This window comes from Papaver somniferum, chromosome 1 (assembly GCF_003573695.1).
Source record: "Papaver somniferum cultivar HN1 chromosome 1, ASM357369v1, whole genome shotgun sequence".
Taxonomy (NCBI): Eukaryota; Viridiplantae; Streptophyta; class Magnoliopsida; order Ranunculales; family Papaveraceae; genus Papaver; species Papaver somniferum.
The window spans coordinates 198,500,471-198,511,458 of NC_039358.1; the positions used below are offsets into that span (position 1 = coordinate 198,500,471).

General features: G+C 40.0%; 1 protein-coding gene across 1 annotated transcript; it reads right to left on the minus strand.

Annotated features, from left to right (window-relative positions):
• Positions 1-5,048: 5,048 nt before the first annotated feature.
• LOC113357404 lies at positions 5,049-5,822 on the minus strand. The gene has a single exon (XM_026600779.1). The coding sequence runs from the start codon at positions 5,820-5,822 to the stop codon at positions 5,049-5,051; it is 774 nt and encodes a 257-aa protein (XP_026456564.1).
• Between the last annotated feature and the right edge of the window lie 5,166 nt (positions 5,823-10,988).

Below are 10,988 nucleotides of genomic sequence, written 5' to 3' on the forward strand. Positions count from 1 at the left end.
AAGCAGGCCTAATGGAGACGACAATGCTGATGCCGCAAGTGAGATATCCTTAACTATTATTTCAATACTATACTAAATGGCAATATGAGAATGACCATAACATTAATATAGAATCTCAAAAGTCAATCTGTAGTGCACTGCGAAGAGATATGATGTACCAAGTATACGCCCCCACTTACCACTGTTATGTACCAAGTATACACCGCCACTTATTACTGTTATGCTTCATTATTGTTTTTGGAAATGCCTGCCAACTCCATCCCGCAGAACCACATAAATATGACTATATGAGTTTCAAATACATTCCTCATAAAGATAGTCTGACGGCGAGTTAGAAAGCAAGTCAAATATAGAACAATCGATAACCTTAAACTGGATTCTTTTTGCTAAATACAGAAGGTGGGAATAATTACCCACCTTGCCAAGTCTACCTGGCTTGGATTTGGAATTAAATCCAAGTCACGGAAATTAAATATGCATATAGATAAACTAAGAATTGGGATTTCCCTGTTTATACTTGTCTGTGTCCCGGTGCAGTGCAAGAAATAAGTTGAATATGGTGCACTTCCTCATAGTTACCTGAAGTAACCCAGTTATAAATTTTCCCTTTTCGTGTTATATCAATGTGCAACTGCTCCAAAGCACCGGCAACAACCATATCAAGTTTTTCTTATGATTCCAAATCTGTAAAGAACCCATTAGAGGAGTGAAAAATATGGAAAACTCCAATGTAGTCGTGCAAATATCACAAATGATAAACGAGAAACCTTAAAATCAAGAATTGACAAACTCCCATGCAAATTCCGAATATAAGATTGATATTGAGGAGATACTTCCAGTGTATCAGATACTGACAGTAAAAAAAAGTTTCAATAAGCTTCAATATATCCTTCAGCTGCAAGTAAAATTTAAGACATCTTAAAGTACGAATCATTACCAAAAGAAAATCTTTCAATCCTAAATTTCAATCCCTATAGTGAACTTTAGTTACCATCATTATATCTAGGAAAAAGAACAAAATAAGTTGAAAACATATGCAGGTACACTAACAGAACATTACCTAGAAATATCTTCTCGAGATTAAAAAATAGTAGTTAACATATAATTCTCTTCTGCTAGCTCATTCTTTCTCAAAACAATCAAGTTCATGAAAATGAAAGTCGTCAAATATAACCGGTTTCAAAATAATAACTTTGTTTACTATAACCCCATCCATGTTGCATTACACCATTGTGTCGTGCCACTGGTTGTTAATGGAACTCATGAGCATCACATTACCTTAATCGACAATTTAAAGAAAATGGTAAAAAAAGAAAAATAGTAGATAGGAAAGAGTTACCAACATCATGACCATCAATTCATTTGCAACACCAATTCTGCAAATATGCGATGAGCTACCAATAACCACATTATGATTAATTAGGTTAAGGCTACATTCCAGTCTGGACTTCTTACATAAAAGTAATAAGAATAATTTTAATTTCTTGATATAAAAGCATCAGAACCATAAGAAAGGAAATAATAATTACATCTTCAACTTTATAGCACAAAACATACCACATATTTCCATAGCAATTGCAGCCAAGGTAATCCATACCTAGGAGATACTTTATAGACCTCTCCATTTCAGATAGATTCTCATTGTTATCCTTCAGCGTAAGTTTTTTAAACAAACTTGAAAGACATGAACCCATGTTACATCTTTGTGCAATATTTTCAAAGAAAAATAAGAGACAATCTGAAACGAACTATAAGCTTTCATTCCATAAACCACATAAGCATTGATAGAAAAAACTTAGGTATTTCAGGTCCATGATACGGCGAAGCTCCTTAGATGTAATTTCACCTGCACACGAAGAAGAAGAAGGAAAAAAAAACACTAAGCCATCTGATATTTGATCATAAAAATACCATAAAGACAACATAACTCGTAAAGGTGAAAAAGTATAAATTCCTAAATTGATTGTCCTACGTATGTTTTGATTTATCATTGGCGTATCGCGTATGTATAACTTTACATACTCTAACCGAACAACAAACATTCTAAACATCAGATGGGACAAATTCAAGTACAACTCTACAATAATAGCAAATTGAAAGTCTAACTTAAAGGAGAGATAACTAATGTTGTACTAACCAAAACAGCAGAGAGGAGCTTGTCCCTCTTTGATCAGTTGGATATAAGAAAGTACTGGAATACTCAAGTTATTAAGAAGCATAACAGGTGCAAAACCCTAATATTTTATATATAGCTTCTGCTTCAAATGATTTGTTTCAACCTCAAATAATGATTTCAAAAACATAATCACGGATACTTACATCATGATGTCCGTTACTTTATCAGCAATAGTACATTTTTCACACCAAAACCATAGTTGAAAAAGAATTATAGACCAACGCAGGAAGATTACTATACAGAAAAGTAACAACTGGGAGTTTTTTCTTCTTAGGAAGTACTGATCACAAAATTGACGATTGAATCAAAAGATTTTACCCTAATAAAATTACAAATCAATTTATCTAATAAGTAATAAAATCGAAGCTTTTCTTGTCCAGTGCTAGACACCATTGTATAACAGAAAGGGAAGAGAATATATTCAGAAAAGGGGAGAGACATAGAATCAATCGATACGGCAGCGGAAAGTGAATAGAAAAGAGAAAGATTAGAATTAGGGTTTTGGTTTTGATAATCTATTTGGTTGGCCAAAAATCACCGAAAATATTTCAAAACCCTCTAATCTTATTGGTTGGGGGCCAGAAACTCTAGAATTCAAGCTTTTGGCCTAACTTTCACTCTGGAGTCAATATTTCGGTCTCAAATTATATATACAATATCTCATCCGTGTAACTATGTTATGGACAAAACATTATAAGATAAAGCCTACTTGTACTAACGGTCATATATTTGTGCATTTGTTGTTTTTTCCGGTTTAGTTGCATGCATTATCCAGGCTTACGGCTTACTTACGTGCAGACACTTTTTCCCTCTCTAAAATCACTTTCGGTAAGAACTTTACTTTGTTTATATAATTTATTGGGAGGTTAATATTGCAATACAGATTTTTGTATATGATCTGCATCTGTGTGGCTAGGTATTTCTTACAACTACACTCCACTTAATCTGATTATATCTCTATGTGATCATCATGGACAATTATTTTATTGATTGAATATTCAAATCACTTACAAAATAGATGGAAACCTAACAACAACTTTTCTTGAAACCTAAACTCACTTTCTCTCTCTTCCAATCTCTCTTACAAGACTTGTCGCAGAATCCTCAGAAACAATGACTCTTTCCTTTATATAGGATTTTACATAATGGATGACACCTAAGAATTCCTTTATTTTCGGGATCACTATGCGACATATTCGCTCATATACAATCTCTCATCTTCGCATAATTCCTCACACTTTACCCGTGACTTTGCTGACATCATCTGGTGTGTCATCTCAATTTGTTGTGTGCGATGCTCCTCGCGTATGTTGTATTCTTCACTTCGCGTAGTTATTAACGTGTGCGATATTTAACTCCTACATTTGCCTCTTCTCATGTCGCTTATTCTTCAAAGTGAGCGATATGAGAAATTCTTCTTTTTTAATTCGCACATGCCTATCTCTTTCCACTTCACTGTGCCGACAGTTATCCGGGTTTCAAGTTCTTCTTGTGTACGCCACTTATTTTTAACCACTTATTTTTTGACACGTCTTTTTTAACCGCAAGTTTTTATTCGTTCATTTCTTCGCATTAATGAGAGTAAATCTTGAAAAATGGGTCGCTTTTCCCTATATATTCTTGTTTGTATGGTAAAATTACTTCTACCGCAAACACGAATTTCTTTATGATTTTGCGGAGAATCGAATCGCTGCTCCAGACTTCAAATGGATTGAGTAATGGGGAGGGGATACCTGCAAAAAATCCTACGATGCTTAAGTTAGCAAGAGATTTTTCACATGAGTTTTTAATGGGGAAAGATTGCATACCTTTTGGGGTTGTGAATCCCCCTATTTATATGATGCCAATTTCAGTTTAATATCTTTGATTTTATGATAGAAATTAATTGTTGTAACTGACCCCTGCATGCCTCCTGTAATAACTGGCCCTGCATGCCTCTCTCTCATTATTGACCTTGCATGCCTCCCTGTTATATCTTGCATTGACTGGTCCGGCATGCTACCAGAATCTTCCTTGTGGGCTGTGAAATTAGCCAAACCAAAATGGTGCAAATGGTTGGCCTAACAAATTAGTTTACATGCCAAGCCCAATAGAGGGAAGTGTGCATAAGCCCACAAGGGAGGAGTGTGTATAAAGAGGGTAGAATTCCCAAGCCCACAATGACTCAACTCGGCCAATCAGTGAGTCAACTCGGTGGGGTGAAAAAATCCTCCAGTGTTAATCTCTGGGGAGTGAATATCCTAGGAGCATGGGAGTGAATTGTGTTGTGTTGCACTGGATCAGGATTACTGAATTAAGTTGCTCCCGCTACACCGAATCAGGGTTGCGGTATTAAGTAGCATCGTGTCAGACTGAATCACACCAACTTGTCGGCGTCGTCTACTGCCGTTCGCCGCTGCCCGCCTGCTAGTGCACCGGCGCCGGACCGTTAACGCTGACTGAGAAGATGATCTGACGTCATCGTGATGTCATCTGCTGGCGCCATGCTGACGTGTCAGCTGTTGCTGACATGTCACACCCATGTTCGTTTTATCTGCTGACGTGGAAGTTGACATGGCTGGTTCTGCTGACGTGGCAGGTTCTAATTGGGTTGTTTTGTTGACGTGGCAAACTGCTGACGTGACAGCTTGGTGCTGACGTGGCATGTTCTGGTTGGACCTTTCTGTTGACGTGGCATGTTGCTGACGTGCCAGCTTGGTGCTGATGTGTCGCCTTCTGATTGGCCCACGCTGTTGACATGGCATGATGACATGGAAGTGGGTGATGGGGCTCTTCCTTAGCTTGTTTCTATGCACATGGGTTTCTCAACTGTTGGGGGTTCAGCAACGTCCTCTCCCACATATGATTATGGAGGGAGAGGGTTCTGTAATTGTTATTTATGCTCGACTCGTATGATTTGATTCCTGCTAACTTCTGACTTCTTGTACTCGTCCATTGCACTCTTGTGACACTTGTGGGCGGCCATCTGGTCACTCTTAACTTTCACGACTCCTTCAGGGACAAGAAACTTCAAACATTGATGATAAGATGATGTGACTGCATCGATCTCATGCAGCCAGTCTCGACCTACAATCGCGTTGTAGGGAGCCCTACAGTCAAGCAGCAGGAAATTGCCTAGAACATACTTGTCAACCACTGTTATAGGTATCTTCACTTTTCCAATCGCGTTTGTAACTTCGCCGCTGAAACCGATAATTGTATTTTCATCCTCCTCGATCAAGTCGTGTGGAAGATTCATAAAGGAATAAGCTCCTGAAAACAGCACGCTCACTGAGCTGCCTGTATCCACTAGAATCCGGTGTACACGAAACATGCCAATCCAAGCAGTTATAACAATAGCATCATTGTGTGGAGCATATACACCTATCATGTCTGCTACAGAGAACTCGATATTTGTGCACCCAAGCTCCCGAATTTCTGCTCCATTGCCGCTGAAAAAATCGATTTGATTTGTCAAGTACCATTCTTTTAGATGCCTGAGCTTTCTCCTGGTCTCATCTTCTGATGACCGCCTGGTCATTGAGTGGATCCTGGCGTGACTGACGTTAATCACATGCGAGTTGATCACATGTGTTGTGCCAAACTGTCCAGGACCTTTCCCAAAATCCTTTTTCACGTACTCTTGTAGCTTTCCAGCGTCTATCATTCGCTGGACCTCGATCTGTAAAGTGCGGCAATTCTCAGTCTTGTGACCATGGCCTTTATGGAACTTGCATTATTTGCTCTTATCACATTTATCACGTGTCTCTGCTGGAAAAGGGCGAGGGGGGCTCAAATCCTTGCTGATTTTCTCATACAACTCTGCAAGTTGTCTGTTCAACGGAGTCAGCTTCATATCATGGTATTTCTGGGATCCAGCTTCCATTCGTTCACTTTGGTTCTTCTCCCGGACTTCACCTCGATCATTGTGTTGGGCGTTCGAACGGTTCGTCGACTTGTCTTTCCTCCCATTATTTGGATGATTGGATGATCTGTGAACATATCTCGTCTCTCGAGCTTTGGAATCATCCTCCACTCGAGCGTATTTTTCCACTCAATCATACAGTCCTTCCAGAGTCTATGGTGGTCTCTTGACCAAGGAACCGTATATGCCTCTTTGATCATACTGGTACGCCTGTTTATAAGCTTCGATGACGGTTTGATCGTTGGCATCATCTACATCTGCTAACTCTTGCTTGAACCGTCGAGTAAACTGTCTGATGCTTTCATCCTTTCGAATTTCTAGAAGGAACAAATCGTGGCATCCCTTCCGATCACGTCTGTTGTACTTGTAGTGGGAGCAAAATTCTCCAACCAATTCATGGTAAGTACCGATCGACTGTGCAGGGAGCTTAGTGAACCATTTTATTGCTCCTCCAGCCAAAGACTGTGGAAACATTTTACGCATCAACTCATCAATGTGCTGCCATAGGATCATGGCAGTTTCATAGTGTAAAACATGCTGATCTGGATCATCTGTTTTCTCATCGAATTCCGGCAGCTTTGGAACCAGAAAATTCACAGGCGGCCGGAAATCTCGGATATTCAGCTTGAAAGTGGCTCCTGCCGATCGATGCAATCGGTCCATCTTTTCTTCTCTGGATTGCTTTTTCGATATTACTTTCTCGATCATCTTGGTAAGGAGAGCTTCTGTTATTGCGCCTATGTTGCCATCAGAGAAACTGTCTTCCTTCTCATAAACTCGATCCTCTAGAATATTAGCTTTGGATCTTTTGTTTTTCCCATCTCTACCTTTCTCCGAACGAGCATAGTAATCGTGCGAAAATTCTCTCTCATCGTGCCAATATCGAACCTCGTCATCGTCATTTCTGAGGCGTTTTGAACGGTTGGTGGTTCAGGCCTCACTATGCTGAGTTGCAACTGGTCTGGTCCCTGCTCGGTTAGGTCGTACATGCCTTCGTTTAGGAAAATCTCCAGTAGGCAACAGATTGATCTCTGGTCGATCAAGATTGATCACTTCTCTGTTTGGGTCTGCATCTTGTGGGCTAATTCGACTGCCTAGGCGTTTCCATACAGATCGACCCCGCTGGTTGTTCAGAATACCAGACCTAGGTCGAGGCTGGTTTTCACGTTCTAACCTCAGCAAAGCATTCTCCTACTCCAATTCGTTCAGACGATTGAGTAACAGTTCTTCCTCTGTACTAGGAGTCGCAGTTCGTCCGTCTCTTTGGTCCTCTCGATCGTTTTTCCTCCTTGACGGACTGCCAATTGCACGCTCTCTATTTCCTCGAACCTGTGGGTTTTCCCCATCTACATCAATTCCTCCATCTTCGTTTGCTGGTTGTTTTTCCCTTCTCCGATTCAGATGTAGAGTTCTGTCACGGAAGCGATCTCGATTTCATCCATGATCCAGGGATCTGTTGTGAGCGCGCTCTTGACCCTGCCTGTTTCCAGTGGGTACTGTTGGAGCTGATTGAATTTCAATTTCGTGCTCTTCAGCTTCACTTCTCCTGCTATGTTGGGAATCGCTAGTAGAATCATCTCTTCGCGCAGTTTTTCTGGTTACTGCCATAACTCGAGCTGGTAAAACACTATGATCTATTCTCGAAAACCTTAGCCGGCGCCAATGTTTGTATGGTAAAATCACTTCTACTGCAAACACGAATTTTTTTTATGATTTTGCGGAGAATCGAATCGCTGCTCCAGACTGCAAATGGATTGAGTAATGGGGGGGGGGGGGGGGGTATCTGCAAAAAATCCTCTGATGCTTAAGTTAGCAAGAGATTTTTCACATGAGTTTTTAATGGGGAAAGATTGCATAAATTTTGGGGTTGTGAATCCCCTGATTTATATGATGCCAATTTCAGTTTAATATCTTTGATTTTATGATAAAAATCAATTGTTGTAACTGACCCCTGCATGCCTCTTGTAATAACTGGCCCTGCATGCCTCTCTCTCATTATTGACCTTGCATGCCTCCCTGTCATATCCTGCATTGACTGGTCCTGCATGCTTCCAGAATCTTCCTTGTGGGTTGTGGAATTAGCCAAACCAAAATGGTGCAAAGGGTTGGCCTAACAAATTAGTTTACATGCCAAGCCCAATAGAGGGAAGTGTGCATAATCCCACAAGGGAGGAGTATGTATAAAGAGGGTAGAATTCCCAAGCCCATAATGACCCAACTCGTCCAATCAGTGAGTCAACTCGATGGGGTGAAAACATCCGCCGGTGTTAATCTCTAGGGCGTGAATTTCCTAGGATCATTGGAGTAAATTGTGTTGCGTTGCACTGGATCAGGATTACCGAATTAAGTTGCTCCCGCTACACCGAATCAGGGCTACGGTATTAAGTAGCATCATGTCACACTAAATCACACAAACTTGTCGGCGTCGTCTACTGCCGTTCGCCGCTGCCCGCCTGCTACTGCACCGGCACCGGACCGTTAACGCTGACTGAGAAGATGATCTGACGTCATGTGATGTCGTCTGCTGGCGCCATGCTGACGTGTCAGCTGTTGCTGACATGTCACACCCATGTTCGTCTTATCTGCTGACGTGGAAGTTGACATGGCTGGTTCTGCTGATGTGGCAGGTTCTAGTTGGGTTGTTTTGTTGACGTGGCAAACTGCTGACGTGGCAGATTGGTGCTGACGTGGCATGTTCTGGTTGGACCTTTCTGTTGACGTGGCATGTTGCTGACGTGCCAGCTTGGTGCTGACGTGTCGCCTTCTAATTGGCCCACGCTGTTGAAATGGCATGATGACGTGGCCCACGCTCTTCCTTAGCTTGTTTCTATGCACATGGGTTTCTATTTAGAGTGCTTGTGAGGCCTAGTTAGCCATACTTGGCTAACTAGATGAGCATATTAGGCCCATTGAACCATATTTAGTTATAGAGAGGAGTTTTCTAGTCCTAGGTAAGCCCATTTTTGGTGTAGAATATTTAGGGTACAAACAATTCTCTTTCCCATATATTTTATTCTTTTATCTTCTTCATTCTTTTTCACCTTCTCTGCAAATTCATATTCTTCATTGTCATTCTTTAATGGCTCCTGCTGGTAAAAAGATGGAGATCGAATTTAACAGAATGAAAACCGACTTTAATCAAAAGGGTTATGAAATCTCCCTTCCTCCTTCATGTAACTTCGCATCCAAACTTAAACTTGATCTAATTAGATCTGAGCAGTGTAGTAACCAGAAAATCATCGTTTCCTTAGGTCAACTTCAATCTCTGCCAATTCCTTTATATAACCCTAATATTCCTTTGTTCTATTGAATTCTTTCTGTTGAAAGATTCGCATGGAGAATATTTCAGCTGAGTGGTGATGCTATTAGGATACCCTTAGAGTATGCTCGTCACGCAGCTGGTCTTGGAAATTCTTATCCCGAGGAAGTGCGAAAAGAAGGTCATCGTGTCAAAGTCATAGATCCTGCTGAGTACACTCTTGATAATTTCTTTAAGAATTATTATATCGCTATTATGATAAGTAACGTGACTAAATGGGTTGTTCGCGTAAGGAGAGCAGATGGTATCGTCGAAGATGATAAAATAATGCGAGATGTGGATTGGAATTCAAACTTTAATCGTGCTGCTCGCAGATCTAATGATTCCAGTTGTCTTAATTGCCCTGTCATCTTGCAATGGTCCTTTGTATCTGGTAGAGCTGCGGATGGTTCGGACAATCCTCTTCCCGAAGATTTTCCCCCTTATCAACCTTGGGAATTCAAATTACTCGAAAATGAGGAAAAGAAAATAATGGTATGTGATCCTCTTAACCCAATTTGTAAAGCTTTGTAACTATCTTATATTTTATTTCTTCTCTTTCGTAGGATGCCTCAAAGGTCAATACTTCGCTCAAGGTATGAACTTCGCAGAATAAATAAGTAAGAAACACACTTCCTATTTTAACAATATTGTTGCCTCTGTTTCTTATCTTGATTATTCGCGCACGTGAATCTGTTGAACGAGAAAAATTTAGGAAAAAGCAAGAGAATTCCTAAGAAACCCTCTTCAAAAACTTTACCCAAGAAAACCTCATTGAAAGAGGATGTCTCTAGGAAGCGTGCGAGACATGATTCTTCTTCAAGCTCTGAATCTTCGGATGGAAATACCTTTGCTTCTGAAGAAGAAGTTTCGATTGATTCGTTTCGTCAGAAACTGTCTGATCTTTTTTGTGGAGATGCTCTTGCTACTCTTGATGATGATGAAAGGGAACGTGCCTTCCAAATGATCTCAAAGATTTGTACTGTTCCTGATTTGGGGGATCGATCTCTTCGCGGAGTTTCCTCTGCGATAAATTTAGATTTTCAATTTGCAATGAATGGCTTGGTAATACTCTACAACATTTATTTTTGAACTTTTCCTTATTTGCAACATTTGCTTATGATATTTTTATCTTTGCAGGGTTCCCGCATTTCTTAGGCAATTTCTTTAGACAATGATAGAAAACTTCGCAAGTTACAAGATGAGAATACCAGACTGAAACATGAGAAGTCTACTCTTTCAGATGCGAATGCGAACCTTGCGAACGAGAATTCAAAAATTAGAAACGAGAATTCAACTAATTCTCAATTGGTTCTCTGGTAGAGATTTTAGATAACCAAAATTAGTGATTAAATGAAACCCAGTTATATCCGCAAGCGCACAGGTCAATAGTAATATAGACAGCAAATGCGGTTCGTTCCCACAGGGAGTGTGAAATACTCTACCAACTAATACCAAAAATTAAATAATCAACAAGATAATGTTTTAAGGATTTTTAGAAATTCGTAATAAAATGAAATGACAAAATAATTTAAAGATAAACAAAACGAGTATGGGTTATTAGGATTTTCGGTTTCCACCAATTAATTATGCAAACTCTACTAATCTTT